General features: G+C 30.4%; 2 protein-coding genes across 2 annotated transcripts; both read left to right on the forward strand.

Annotated features, from left to right (window-relative positions):
* Positions 1–941: 941 nt before the first annotated feature.
* LOC133698835 (kirola-like) lies at positions 942–1,998 on the forward strand. Its single transcript, XM_062121924.1, has 2 exons — positions 942–1,245; positions 1,398–1,998. The coding sequence occupies exons 1-2, from the start codon at positions 1,035–1,037 to the stop codon at positions 1,658–1,660; spliced, it is 474 nt and encodes a 157-aa protein (XP_061977908.1). The 5' UTR covers positions 942–1,034; the 3' UTR covers positions 1,661–1,998.
* Positions 1,999–12,220: 10,222 nt separating this feature from the next.
* On the forward strand, positions 12,221–15,534 carry LOC133699860 (glucose-6-phosphate/phosphate translocator 2, chloroplastic). The gene is made up of 5 exons (XM_062123360.1): positions 12,221–12,966; positions 13,352–13,577; positions 13,700–13,922; positions 14,494–14,707; positions 15,183–15,534. The coding sequence occupies exons 1-5, from the start codon at positions 12,439–12,441 to the stop codon at positions 15,192–15,194; spliced, it is 1,203 nt and encodes a 400-aa protein (XP_061979344.1). The 5' UTR covers positions 12,221–12,438; the 3' UTR covers positions 15,195–15,534.
* Positions 15,535–15,824: the final 290 nt, after the last annotated feature.

The raw sequence follows: 15,824 nt of genomic DNA on the forward strand, positions 1-15,824 counted from the left end.
CAACCACGTAGAAAGATTCACTCAAAACCATCCCCTGGGCAAGAACATCATGTAAGATGAGTTGAAACTCTTAAACTTCACTAATTATAGACATTGAATTAACCATATTAAAGTCAATAGTTTAATTGACTATGAATATTTTCATAGTGGCATCTTCAGCTTTGTACTTCTAACCAAAATATTCTTATAGTACCTTTACATTATTAATGCAACTTTACCCATCATAAAATGTATTCTCCATTCCATTCAAAATGTAGTTCTTGCATACAAAATCGCATAGCATCAATTCATCCATAGTTACCACAATAGTGGTATTAGATTCATTATCTAATAGCTTTGACGCATCTTCAGTTAAGAACTTTTTCAAGTTTAAGATGGTTAAATAAAATTACATATTTTATTGCGACCTTTTAAAGTTTAAACTATTAAGTTTTCAGGTTTTTCATCATAAATCACATAAGATAATGATGGAATCCTCCTTGCTATAATAGAACTTGTCATTGCAGCAATTGTAGGAGCAACAACCTCTTAAGCCATAATTATTTTTATTGTAAAGAAACAACGGCTAAATATCTATTTTGATTAAAATCTGACTTAGAATGTGCATATTAAATTTTTTTTTAAAAAAAGTACTGTATTAAAAAAGTTATAAATTAAATAACAACAAAATATATTAAACTAAATAATTAATAAATAAGTAAAAATTTAGCCATAAGATCGTTGGAAAATTGTTTAATAAAACTACAAATAACATTCAATTATCAGAACCATATTATTGCTTTAAAAGGTATCGTGTGAACATGAGCTACTGGTGGGAATGCATTCTAAATTTCGACAACTGTGTGAAAGGTGACATGTGAAAATGACCTATTGGCTAGACAAAAGATGAATAACAAGAGGGTTAACGCTGGGCTTTTCTTCTATATAATACCAAGGAGGACTCTACATTCCTTCACTGCATTTCTTCACTCCTTGTCAGTTATCTAACCAAGGAGGTCTCTTAGCTACTTACTAGTCTACAAAAGATCAAAGATATGGCTCGCCTTTGCAGAAAAGTCGTGGAAACACCAATTCAATGCTCTACTGATGCTTTCTATAAATTCTTCAAGAAACAAGCAAACTTCTTACCGAATGTCTGCGGTTCTGTTGTGCAGACAATAGGACTCGCTGACGGTAACAAAAGCTGGGTTAATACTGTTGGCTCCCGCAAAATGATTGAAATCCTGTCTTCCGAGTCTTCCCGTGGTACGTACGTTACTAATTAAGGATGCAATAACAATATTACAGTGCTGATCCATACATTAAATGATTTGAATTCTAGCTATAATAGATTAGATTCTGGTTGAAATTACTTAGACACTTGTAAGATTGGGCATTGTTTTTTCAATTATGATCAGACACTGCGGAGAAAATCAAGTATGTAGTTGAATCCGTTGACGACCGCTCCAGGAAAATCACCTACAAAGTGCTGGAAGGAGCGTTGCTGCAACAGTACGAATCCTTCTCCGTCACTCTACAGGTTACTTCATCCAGCACCGCGAAATGGACTATCAATTATCAGAAAAAAGATCCTGCCAGCGAAAACCCTGATTTTTACCTCCAACTTTTGCCCACTGTCAACGCTACTGTTGATATTTACCTTCGTTCTAATGATTACTAAACATATCCAACATCACAGAACATGCATGCCCTTACTGGTGTCTGTATTGAGGAATAAAGAGTTCGAAAGAGCTTAATTATATGCATGCATGTTCCCGCCCACTTGGATACTAAGATGTAATACGTATGTACCTTTTGGTTTGGCTTGCTAGGCTACCATATATATTCACTCACATTACAAGGCTGGCTCCTGACATGCTTCCCTTCTATGGAGGTTGTAGCATGAAAGGGCGATGCCTTCTGATATTGTGGGTATTTATGCAATCAAGGCGGCGATCCCTCTATGTATCTTGTTTGTGTCAATGAATAATAATAATGTGTGCGCTTTAATCACTTAAATTCAGTGTGTTTTATAATAATAATAATATATGTTATGGAGTGATATGAGGTGCTTTGAATCTTTTCTAATAATTAATTATAGTAATTAACAAGAATAGAATTATACAAAAATAAATATTTAATGAAAAAAGGTCACCAATCAAACTTCACGGCTTCATCACTGGGCAAGCTTCAACTGTCTATCTAGGGAAGGCTAGAGAAGCTAATAACTTCCATGCACATGCATGAAAGAGCAAAAATGAAAGAAACTAACAAAAAAAAACAAAAAAAGCCTCCATAGTTTCTATTAATATAAATAAATATTAATGTTTGTTTAATGAAAAGTCGCCTGTTATTTTTTGAATTTTATATTCCCGCATCGTTTCTTACAATTAATATATTATTAAAGGGTGGTGTTGTCTTCTTCGTTATTCGAAATTTTTTTTTCCCATCAAATAAAACTATCATGTTAGTATTTCGAGAAATAAAACTAAGAGAGATATTTGATTTATCAAATTTTATGATATAAATATGCAAATAAAATCAATATAAATATTTTAAAAAAATAAAGAATATAGATACTTCAAAAAGCTATTATTCTTTTAGCAATAGGTTCCTTCCCTATATAGATCTCATAATCAGAATGCAGGCAATGTTCCATTCTTTCTGCGTTGAGTCAATTTACGTAGAAGAAGCTAGTTTATCCCAAGCCATGAGCAGATTCGTCTTTCCCAATCCATAATAATTTTATTTATTTTTCACTCCACATCCACAAGTTTCATTTATTCACAACTCAAGTATAATTCGTAACCATGCTTAATAACACTACACTAATCCAATACCATAGGATGAACGGAAATAATGTACTAATAATGGGATTTTATTTTCTACTACTTAGTCCTGTAATAATATTTCAAATACACTCATCAAATTTAAACCACTATTTCAACAACTTATTTTTATTCATAATTAATTAATACAATAAATACTACGTTTCAGAATCAGTTGACCTAGTAATTAGAAGGGATATTGTAGTACTTTCTTTTTAGTCTTTAGAATTCAAATATGATTGATTATTGATTATAGAAAGTAAAATTCTATAAATATTTTGGAACCAAATTTGAAACTGAATAAAAAATGATTAGCCTCATTTTTTACAAGGTAAAAGATTAAATTCAATAGGCAATGTGAAAATAGAACACCAACATTTGAAGTAGGATGTTGTACTCTGGCCGCGCATGCGGAATCCACCTATCTCCAAATGTTACTTTTCTTGATGATGTTGAAATCGTCTCGGTGAGGCTTTTATTTTTTGACGACACGTGATAGTTGAGGAGATGTGTTGTAGCTCTCGCCAACCACTCTTTTTCCTTTATTCTTCTCTTTTTTCTCTTTCATCTCTTCAATTTATGCATTTGCCTTTTCAAAAATACCAGAGTGAGTTGTCGGTTTTTTTTATGTCAAATTTAGTCTTTATTATTTTGAATGTTTTTTTTTTTGTTCTTTATTTATTTATATATTTTTCAATTTTATTTTTTAACATCAAGTTGTTTGGGTATTGGACTTTGTGATTATTTTTTTTGCATGTTTTTTATGTGATAATCCTAGTTCCATGACTTGGGCTGAGGATTTCAAAGGTTAGTCTGGGTCGACTCAGGTCATTTTTCAGGATATTTTTTTTAATTTTATCCTTCAATATTTAGTTACTTGAGAATTATGCTTTAGGAATTTGTTTTTATTTATATGAAGTCGTGACCCGAAAAATAGATCTTAGTTCGTGTTATTTTTTTCAATTTTCTTTTTATAGGCTAATCCAGTTCTTATTACTCAAGTTGTGAGTTTACCCGAGTTAACTTGATTCGTTTTTTTTTGTACTTTTTTTTAATTGAATATTTTTAATTTATTTTCCGTCCTTCAATATTTGGTTTGTTGAGAATTGGATTTCATAATTTATTTTGATTTGCTTTTTATAGGGTTATCAAGATCTTATGACATAGATAACGAGTTTTGTAAATTAATTAAGGTTGTTCCAGGTCAATCCAATATTTTATTGTTTCAGTATTTTTTTAAAAAATCATCTAATTAATATGTCATTATCTATATATTTATAAAATATGTTGTCCAATGTGCATCAAATTTTGAGTTTGTGATTGAATTTATTTTCTGTTAGAAAACATGTTAATAATGATTTTACATGTTTTTTATGTTTTAAAAAAATATTCTACCCTTGGCTTAGAGTGAGCCAAGGATTTAGTAAATTCCAGGCCTAGCATGAAAAAAAATCTTGATAAAAATATCGCTGCTTCATAACATTTCTTATTGTAGCTAATTACAAATTAAAGTTTATGCTTAGTCGACAACTTTCAATCAATGTACAATATAAATAGAGAGATTTATTAACTTTAAAAAGAAATTTACTAACATTTCAAAAGTTTTTTTTATATATATAAACCATTATGGAAGGCTTCCTTTCTTCTTTCTCATAATTGTTTAGTTAGCATTATAAACTGATTTGTTACTTCAAAATTTTTAGCCTTAGTTTGAAAGTTTTTGATGTATATATTATTATGTTAGAAAATTAATAAAAAAAAACTATTTAGATTGTTAGATTTATTTTCATAATTTAGTTTATTGTTGCACTTTATAAAACATATTTTGCTAAAGTAAGCTAGACAATCAGCATCATCCACTTCTACTCTGTCCACCGCCACATGAATCCATCCCTATCCAACCTTCAACAAGTTTCCATGTGCATGAGTAGCATTCTAAATGCTAAGGGTGTTCAAAAAAATCGATTAACTGAGAAAACCGAAAAAACCGATAAAAAATTAACCGAGAAAACCGAACCGAGATGGAAAATCGATTAAACCAATTTTTAAAACCATAAAATCTTGCCGGTTCGGTTCGGTTTCGGTTTTACAACAGAAACCGATGAACCAAACCAAACTAAGTCACCAACCATAAAATAAAATACTTATAAATACTACAGTCTACAGTTAACCTAACCCTAATAACATTACATGAAAAGCCGCTGCCCAGACTAGTCTTCTCTTCTCAAGCAGAACAAAAACCCGCATCTCCATCTCTTTGCTTCTCTCTTCACTTCACGTTTCGGTCTATGTTCTATCTCTTGCTCGCACGTCTGTCTTTCACCATTTGCAAATTTACAGAGCCAAACAAGTAGGTAGGCATGAGCGGTCACAATTCAAAGTATTTCTCAACAACCAAGAAGGGTGAAATCCCTAAGTTCAAAGAAGAGCTCAATTCTCAGTACAAAGTCCATTCGTCGTCCTTCTCCTTTCCATTTTGATCGCATTGTTAGATTTGTCTGATTTTGACTGATTTATTTCGTTGAACTTTCTTCTTCAACTAGAATTTCATTGGAGGATTGACTTTTTTATTAATTATGTTCATGTTGCTAAGTGCTGGGATTTTCTTAGGTTTGGTTTTTTGTTTATTATTATATATTAAGAATTGAAATGGAGCTATTGGGGATCATGTGATGCAAAATATCCTTTCGTGAAGGAAATCTATTGTATAGTTTTCATGTTTGTCATTATGGATTTTAGGAATTCAGGGGATTAGGTTTCCTGGTTTTAAAGCCAGAAAACCAAATTTAACCAAACCAAATTGATTCGGTTTGAACCGGAATTCGATTCGATTCGGTTTGAATTTTAAAAAATTTAAGTTACTCGGTTCGGTTAGTTTTTATGATTCAGACCAAACCGAACCATGAACAGGCCTACTAAATGCTTAGTGTACACTCTAGCAAGGCTATTATACTCTCCCTCCATGAAGTCCAAGTTATAATTATAGATCCATCCCCAACTTCTAATTATTTTAATTAGATCTTTTTATAATTTGATTTGAGACTAATTGGCACCAAATTGAAAGTCTAATTTCAATTCCTGTTAATTTTAAGTTTGAATTACATCTAATCATGATTTGAAAAATTGAATTGAATAAAATTTTATTTATATGTAGATTAAATTAAGAAGGCATGAACTTTAATGTTAAAAGTTAATATACTTTAGATTAGGCTTTCTAAATTTCTTAATAATATATCTAAAGTGTAAATAATTAATATGACATAAAATTTAACCTAGATTAATTTTGTAACATTGAGTTGTTTTTTGTCATATTTTATAAATATAATTAATTTAAGCATGTATGTGGAAGGATTGATTTTTATGATAGGTTTACACTTATGCACATGATAAAAAAAAATAATAACCATAATTGTTTCTTGTCTTTCGTGAATGAATATTTATATGTCTATCTTTTTCTTATTTTGATGGTTTGATTTGATTATTGTGTATTATTTGAATGAATTTAATTTAAGGAAATTGTAGATATGGAACAAATTGAACATGAATCTAATTTTCTTTTCTTTTCTTGAACATGTATATCTCTAGAAATCATTGAATTCAACTTTTAAAAATACATTAAAGGCTATAATTCACAAAAATAAATTAGATGATTTTTCAATGAATTTAAACAAAATAAACAACCTTCTTGTCAAAAGGATCATACGTTTATGGTATACCTCCTTACCTGGTGGTTTATGAGCAAGATTAGGTTTTGTTTCTAGATTTTTACCTAACTTTAGGTGGCTACATGCCTCAACAACACACCATGACATATGCTATGGTCATAACTTGTTGAAGTTATAAATACCATGTCAAAAGCATTTTTTTAATCATTATATATTCGCATTAATGGATATTGATTTATCAATATATAAAGACATAAAAAATAAAAATTACTGAGAAAAAATAAATTAGAATATCATTTTATTAAAATAAATAGCTTTTAGCGTTAAACCTTTTATAATAAAAAGTTATCAGATTTACTTTGTGAATTATTAAACATGATATTTTAAATTATTTAGTCGGTATTTTTACCATAATAATATTATCCACTTAGTTCTCTTCCTAGAGAATTCTTTATTTATCGTAATTATGTTCATTTTATCACTTAACAAATCTTAGTTTTATAGTTATTTTAGAGAATTCACCATTCCAAAATTATCACTTTTATAATCAATCAATTAATTGTAGCATATAAAATCTTAACTTGAATCTCATTTTTAATTAGGTCTTAAATGTATCTAATGATTATATATTAAAACTATTTTTTTTCAATAATAATTGCTAAATATTATAAATTGTGACCGACGTAACATATAAAAGGATCATACGTTTATGTTTGGTGGAGTTGTATATGACACATTGTTGTTTGGTAATGGTAGCTAGGAGGCATGTGATTTTCGATCATGTGGAAGTATTGGCTGTCCCTTGGACTTCCATGGAAGGTCGTTAAGGTCATGAATAGTAGTGAAACCCTAGCATATCCTCAATTTTCTCAGTTCTGGTTAGTATTTCCATTTAATCTGCATATTTTATGCTATAAAATGATGTTGTGTGGAGATTTTGTAAGGAAAAAATTATTAGAAATTTATTGTTGGGACAAAATCAATAATAAAGTTAAATAATTGAAGATCCATTTGATAATAAGATAATATATACTTCATCGACTAGATTGAGCAACAAAATAATGTTTATTATATCTTCATGAGTGTAAATGAGATTTTGCTACCCATTAGATTTACTGGAATAAATCACGAAGTAGGACTTTTTCTGCAGAATTCATATCATTAATGCCACAATCTTGAATGGAAAATCTCAGACGAGGGATTTATTTCCATAATTTTTGCCAGTTTTTGAATAGTCTAATAATATCAGTATGAATCTCCTGCACACATATTCAGTTTCCTAGTACTAACACAGTAAAAGTATATATCACAGATATCATCCAAGAAGAAACAAAGAGATCATGAAGAAACGAAGCATCAAAACAAAAACAAGAGCCAAATATATTCTGGGGAAGGTTAGGTAGCTCAAAGCATGACCCCAGCCCTCCAAGAAACTCCAAGGGACAACTAATACTTGTACGTGCATGATGAGGTCGTGCCTCTTACCATCACCAAACACCAATATGTCCAGATATTCCAACAGATGATCATACTGCAAAGGTTTGTACTAATTGGATTTACTATTTATTTTTGTTTTGGGATGTTAAGTATATATCATGAACCACTCCAATAAACCATTGATAAACTAAATCGTTTTTTATTTATTTATATAAAGGTATAATTAAGTATATTTGATAAAAAAAATTTAATTTTTATTCATTTTTTTATGTATCTTATTTAAGCAATAAAGTATATTTTCAGTCCACTCTCAAGCCTACAATTAATTGGGATATGATTTAACAAGAAGAAATTGAATGCACTTTCTTCTTCTTAATTATATTGAGTGTAGTAGAAATTACTTTTTAAAGTTATATTTATTTAAAAATACATCAAAATAATATTTTTTAAAAACTTCAAAAATATAATTGGACTACAATGTGAAATGAGGCCTAAATCAAGTTTATTTTGTAATATAATGTTATTTGATTTTGTAGATATGACACATTTTATGTTACCCCATGCAAAGCATCAAGATGAAGTGTGTGTTTGTTGGTATAGTTAAGAGTGATTTTAAAAAATATTTTGTATTTAAAAATATATTAAAATAATTTTTTTTAGATTTTTTTATTTTTTATATTAATACATCAAAAAAATCAAAAAACACTAAAAAATTATCAATTTAATTCTTTTCCAAACTAAATATATTGTTGACAAGCAATAAAAAAGAATAAAATCTAGGGAGGCTAAATTTATGTAATGCACGTAGAAAAGTATATTATAGATGTGAAACATATTATATTCTATCGGGTTACCAGTAATTGTTAGTTTAGACTTATAAAAGAACTAGTATATTTACTATTATTTTTAGATTCTAATCCGGTTCAATTCTGGACCCGACCATCTTGGCTTTTAATTTAATGATTTGACTTTATTTAACTAATGAGTTGCACTTATTAATTCATAATTGAAAAAAATCAAAATAATATTATTTGTTTTTTAAAATTAATTAATTCAAATAACCTGATCATGAACTAGGTGCGTTTTCCTCAAATTTAGTTTAATAACTATGGTTAAAAGAATATGCCTTTTAAGTTTCCAAAGAGAGAAATTTGACTGCATGCAGCATGAAGGCATGGACAGACATCTAAAATAGAGCTGCTTTAATCTCTTATCATTATTAAGAATAATAACACTATCCCGATCAGCCTTAAAAAAAAAAGAAAAAAAAATCAAGGGAGAATTATATTGTTGGGAAGGTTAGGTTGACCCCTCCATGAAAGTCAAAGGGGAGGGACAAGTAATGTCTTGCACGAGCATGAAGGTGAGATGCCTCCTGCAATTACCAAACACCAATATTTCATGATCCTAGTAATGGTATTGGAGGCTGTCTGTATGACTATACGGGGTCTATTTTTCATTTATTTATTTCTTTTTTTTTTAACTCGTGTTAATATCATATGAACTGGTTTCGGATTTTTCTAGTAAAAAATGGGTGAATTGGGTTTCTTTATGATTTTTTTAAATAATTACCTCTCAGTTTCTTTGATGTGAAAATCTTTAGTTACATATTTCGCTTGGGTTGTGTTTAAATTGTTAAAAAATTTAAATTATAATTTTTAAATTGTTAATTTGATATTTCGCTTGGGTTGTGTTTTAAAAAAATAGAGGATGTTGAATTAGTATTATCTAATTTATCTAATGGGTAAACCGTAATCTTGTCAAATCTTAAATTAAAATTTTTAAATTTTTTAGATAAAATTATTTTAATAAACTCGAGTTAACTCAATTTAAATCTTGTACGTAGTAAGGTTAGAACTAACAAAAAAAATCTAAACAAAATTTCTAATTTCCAATTTTGCATTATGAGTAGGATGAGTTACATCAATGGTTTTGTTTTCCTTATTTTTTTAAAAAATGTTATTGAAAATTTTGTTTTCCAACAACTAGAACAAAATTCCCAATAACAAAATCATCCTAGTCGCGTATAAATAAATTAAATCAAGATTTTATTTTCTTTATTTAAAAAATCTCCATCCGTCCATGAAAAGCATGGGAAACATTGGAAATCACCATCAACACATGCAATGAACACAAGGTGACAAGAATCATAGACATTTGCCAACCAAATAGAAGCCAGGTGTGTGTCTTTCCATCAGGGATATTTTGCTCAAAATCAATGAACATAACTCAAGGCATTGTCGTTTTATGTTCATGGCTGGAGAGTTGTTGGAGGAAACTAGCGGTGCAGAATTTGTAAGGGCTAAAGACGTGTCTGAATAGTTACATCGATCTCTGGTGGCTTTGATTCGTCATGTTCTTGGAGATCGGTGAACGATATTTGCATTGGTTTTATTTCAATTATTGATTGCTGAGTCTTCGATCCCATTCCCCCCACCATGAAAGGAAAAGGAACGGCTGCAAATTTTGTTGCGGTATCACAAAAATTGGCACTTCTTGGACATGAGTTACATCAATGACGTCCAAGTTGTGAAGTGGGGGAGGGGAAATGCTGACCAAAATGAAGTACTTGAGAGATTTTTGGTGGAGAATTTTAATCCAATTGACATTTTCAATGTTCAAATTATGTGTACAGTTGGATTTTGGAGATAGATCAACTGGAAAAATATGCATAGTTTTCAAAGTTTAAGAGAGGAGAAGTTGGTAGGTAATGAGTCGAGAATGTAAATATTAAAAAATAATTATTAAAATAATTTTATTTTAACTAGAAATTTTTCATTAAAAAATAAAAGTCAACATATAGATGATTGTGTTTTGCCTGGATTAATTTGAATTTTTAACTGGATTAACTAGATTTTTTATTTTTATTTTTTTTCTACCTAAACAAGTTCAAACAGAGGGTTGACTGGAGATCTAGATTTTAAAACAATGAAAAAATAAGTAGAATTCTCTAGATTTTAGAATTTTGAATTGCCTACAATCACTCAAGAAAATCCAAAATTTGAATCAAAGGTTAACTTGGAAAATTGGAAGGTTGAAGAATTTGGTCACGAAAAGCATATTTGATAGTGATTCTAGCTGCCACGAATATTCCCATAAAATAAAATAAAATAAAATAAAATCAGAATAGAAAATCCACAGACTCTTTGGTTCAAACGGGAAGATGTTTTCCTAAGGTTCACAAGTTGGTCCCCAACCTTTATTTTTTATCAATTGGATATCCGATTTGTACAACAATCCTCTATCAAATGAAAAAAAAAAACAAAAAACAGAGTAGAGGGACCATACATGATTTTTAAGCCTATTTCGTTTTACATAATTCATGTGATGTTCATGAAAAAAGCTCTATTCTCTTTCTTAGTCTTCTTGTATTTTATATAACAACATTACACTAATTGGTATTCTACAACATTCCTTTTTCAAAACATGCTTTTGCAATAATAAATACTGAGTTATTTTTTGAAATTAGCATAGCTAAAAAATAGAGGAAATAACACAATTCAAGAAATTTTAAAAAAATAATGGTATGATTTGATAAATTGTATATAACATTTAACACTTGCAAGTTGCAAGCAATCCAATCATATTAAAATCCTAATCTTATTTTCTTTTTGGTTTTTTATGTGTATATGAAATATATGAATCATGAAAATATATTATTTTTTAAAATAATTTTTAGATTGTATTATTTTTTTTATTATATATATATATATATATATATATATATATATATATATATATATATATATATAACTCACAACTTATATCGAATCCAATTATACTAAAATAACAATTAACAATTAGATAAGGTTGTTTGGGAGTGTAGTTGTAGCTATTTTTTAGAGTGTTTTTCATGCCGAAATATATCAAAATGATATTTTTTTTATTTTTTAAAAATTATTTTTGATATCAGCATATCAAAACGATTCAAAACACAAAAAAATTTAATTTTTAACAAAAAAAAATGAATTTTTGAGGAAGTTCCCAAACATTCTCTAATCAACAAACACATGCAATAAAAAAATTAGCCATATTTTTTATGATATAATACCATTTATAATATAAATACCTTCTTTGCATAATTCATTATATATATATATATATATATATATATATATATATAAAATAACTCTCCTTTTCACAGCATTGGTGTCTCTGGTTTGCACAAAGTAGTAGCAACTTGGAGAGCATGAAAAGACACAACAAATCAAAGTATCTTCAAGTAATACCAAAATATCAAACAGCTGTCACCACTCTGTGTCCTTCCTTGCATTGCTCCTTCTTCACTTCCCTCCTATATAAACCTCCTCTCCTCTTCCCTTCCTCAATGGATCCGCTTGAACACTAAAACAAAGCTCATATTCTGAGATTCCGAGGTTAGCAAAAAACACAACCCAAAAAACATATATATTCTTGGGTTTTGTTTCGATTAGACAACAAAGTTCTTGTTTTTTTTTTTTTTTTTAGTGTTTTCTTTGAAGACCCTTTTGCATTTGAAAACACAACCCTCTTGCTATAAGTCTTGAAACATGAATAACACAATGATGTCTTCATTAAACCAATCAAAATTAGCTTTCACTTCTTTGACTAATCCTATACCAAGAAAGCATTCATCTTTCAGTGCTTTGAAATTTTCTCCACTGCCCGTTATCCAAAACTCACAAAAAGGCCTGAGCTTTGATAAGATTTCACAAAAACCACTTCACATTTCTTCAATTGAGAGTTTCTCATTTTCAAGAAAAACCCAGCAAGAAAAGCCTGTTACAGTTTGTAATGCATATGAGGCTGATAGGTCAAGGCCACTAGATATTAACATTGAGTTATCAGATGAGCATGCAACTCAAAAGATTAAAATTGGGTTATATTTTGCTACTTGGTGGGCTTTGAATGTGGTTTTCAATATTTATAACAAGAAGGTCCTGAATGCTTTTCCTTACCCTTGGCTTACTTCTACACTCTCACTTGCTTGTGGGTCTCTTATGATGCTGATTTCTTGGGCTACAAGGATTGCTGATGCTCCTAAGACTGATTTTGAGTTTTGGAAGACTCTGTTCCCTGTAAGTCTTTTATGCCCTTTGTTTTTTATGGGTTTTGTTTGCTTGGTTTTGAGAATTTGTAGAAAAGATTAGAAATTCGAGTTTGGTTAGTGAATTTTGTTATTTTTGGGACATGAAAACATACGCTGCATAAAATTTCAGTCTTAATGTATTCAAGTCCTTTTTGGTTGCTGAGAATGTGGAGGAAAAGATGAGAAGTTTGAATTTGGTTAGTGAATTTTGTGTTATTTTGGAACATGGAAACATTGAAATTGTTGAAGATATGATCATAAAACCGTCTTAGTTGACGCAAGATTCAGTCTTTCATATAGCAGAGCAAAAATTTTGGGCGAGAAATGTTTGAATTTGGTTTTATGAAATGCTGATTTATGAGTTTGGTGTTTAGGTTGCTGTGGCACATACAGTTGGGCATGTGGCTGCAACTGTGAGCATGTCTAAAGTTGCAGTCTCATTCACTCACATAATCAAGAGTGGCGAGCCTGCTTTCAGTGTCTTGGTTTCAAAGTTTCTGCTTGGTGAGACATTCCCCCTGCCAGTTTATTTGTCTCTACTACCAATTATTGGAGGCTGTGCTCTATCAGCTGCTACTGAGCTCAATTTCAACATGACCGGTAAGATCACTTCTCAGGTTATACGATTTTAATAACAATATAGAGCTATATTTTGTTGAATAACTGGAAACTTTTATGGGTTTTAGTGGTCGAGTTCTAAATTATGCTGCTATATTTTTCAGGTTTTATGGGGGCTATGATATCGAATTTGGCATTTGTGTTTCGGAACATATTCTCGAAGAAGGGGATGAGTGGGAAGTCTGTTAGTGGAATGAACTACTATGCTTGTTTGTCTATGTTGTCTCTGTTGATACTCACTCCATTCGCAATTGTGGTAGAAGGGCCTCAAATGTGGGCTGCTGGCTGGCAAAATGCTCTTGCTCAAATTGGACCCAATTTTGTTTGGTAACTACAATTGCCTATAACTTTCATGAACATGTCAAGTTTTTCTTTGCCACCATACTTGCTTGTCTTTTTTTATGCAGGCAAAACACATTGAATGTAAAAGGCAGATATGCTAAGTATATTGAGTATTTACATGTGATATTTACAATAGCTGTAAAAAAGTTATTTGATATCTGATAATAGATAGAAAAGACTAGCTTTGATTTCTTTTTACTATCTTTTATTTTTATTTTTAGTATATAGTAAAGATTAGCTTTGATTTTGGTTGGTGACAGTGACTGGCATGTTACTTGAAGACATTGATAAGTTTCTAAGATTGTGTCTGCAAATATTTTCGCTTGGATATTGTAGTGTTTTCTTATTACCAGAGATTTAACATCTAAAATCTCCTTTCATTTTCTTACACTTTTCTCAGAGGGCATGTTCATTTCCCCTTTCCAGTTTGTTTTGAAGAACTGAAGTAGCAAGCTTGATGTGATGGTTTCTTTAGTGGCACTAATCTATTGCAAAATCGAGAACAATTTACTGACATTTTGCTAATTATAATTTCTGCGGCTCTGAATTGAAACAGGTGGGTGGCGGCGCAAAGCATTTTCTATCACCTATACAATCAAGTTTCATACATGTCTCTGGATCAAATCTCTCCATTGACATTTAGCATTGGAAACACGATGAAACGGATATCCGTCATAGTCTCCTCCATCATCATCTTCCACACTCCTGTTCAACCAGTCAATGCCCTTGGAGCTGCCATTGCAATTCTTGGCACCTTCCTTTATTCACAGGTATATTCCCATCTCCATGCAATTTAAGTTAGATTGGTCATACAGATTTTTGTGGGACCAGATGTCTTACTTGGGCAAATTTGCTTCATGCATGTGTTTTTCTTATCCAACTTGTTTGCATGGAGACAAAATCACCGTAGGTAGCCTTTCGATCTTCTTTAGGGCCATTAAGGAATAGGGAAACAAACCAAATTGAGCATGCTTCTTTCTCATTCCCTTGTTACTTCTTTTGTTGAGAGATTGATCATACAATCAACTCTATGATCAAGAAATTGACTACAAAAGATTGGTGTGCATATAAAATGATTACATGGTTGAAGTCAGATTAGATTTTCAGGTAAAATGAACACCATATTGATTTTGAAGTGTCACTGGTCTTCCTTTCTTTAGTTTTAAAGGTATTATATTAATTCTTGAAGTTAGATTGTGGATACCATGAAAACCTCTAACAACGTTCTGATATATTTCTGAGCAGGCAAAACAGTGAGAGGAAGTGGTCCAAGATTTAAACTTCAGATGATACGAGAGTTAAAAATGAAGATGCAGGCTTGGCTGGAATCTTGGGCAATGCTTTTGACAGACAAAATTTTTGTGTATCCTGTGAACAAGAGGATTATCTTTGCCGAGACAGACTAGGACTGTGGTGTTAGAGAACAGAGAGATAATGCTTGCTTGAACTTGGAATAGTTGTGACTTGAGTAGATAACAGTTTCCTTTCCTCTTTTCACTTTCTACGGAAGAAAATGCCTTGTAGTGTATAAGAATAAAAGAATTTAATGTTTTGAAGCAGAATTATAATAATGAAAGCAATTTCTTTATTTTTGATATGTTTCACCTTTTGTATTCAGGTAGAAGGGCTAAAAATCATGCATGGTCCTTTTACTTTTACTTTTGCTTGAATTAAACCCTTGATTTGTTTTTAGAATTTTTTATTTATCAATATATTAAAATATTTAATATTCTTTAAACTCTAATATATTTTTAAAACATATTCGGAAACTTAGGTTGCATTATCATTTACTTTGAGGGTGTGTATTTTTTCTTCTGCTTATGTGTTTGTTACAGGGGCCAACCCTCTGCAGCAAAGCATAAATTTATGCTTTTACCGTTGTGTTTT

The sequence above is a fragment of the Populus nigra genome, chromosome 7 (assembly GCF_951802175.1).
Source record: "Populus nigra chromosome 7, ddPopNigr1.1, whole genome shotgun sequence".
Taxonomy (NCBI): domain Eukaryota; kingdom Viridiplantae; phylum Streptophyta; class Magnoliopsida; order Malpighiales; family Salicaceae; genus Populus; species Populus nigra.

Bases quoted from the DNA above. Each gene is read 5' to 3' on its own strand.
- LOC133698835 (XM_062121924.1), top strand. From the start codon at position 1,035: ATGGCTCGCCTTTGCAGAAAAGTCGTGGAAACACCAATTCAATGCTCT. The intron at 1,246-1,397 runs GTACGTACGTTA...AATTATGATCAG, and splicing joins GTCTTCCGAGTCTTCCCGTG to ACACTGCGGAGAAAATCAAG.
- LOC133699860 (XM_062123360.1), top strand. From the start codon at position 12,439: ATGAATAACACAATGATGTCTTCATTAAACCAATCAAAATTAGCTTTC. The intron at 12,967-13,351 runs GTAAGTCTTTTA...TTTGGTGTTTAG, and splicing joins TTTGGAAGACTCTGTTCCCT to GTTGCTGTGGCACATACAGT. The intron at 13,923-14,493 runs GTAACTACAATT...GAATTGAAACAG, and splicing joins ATTGGACCCAATTTTGTTTG to GTGGGTGGCGGCGCAAAGCA.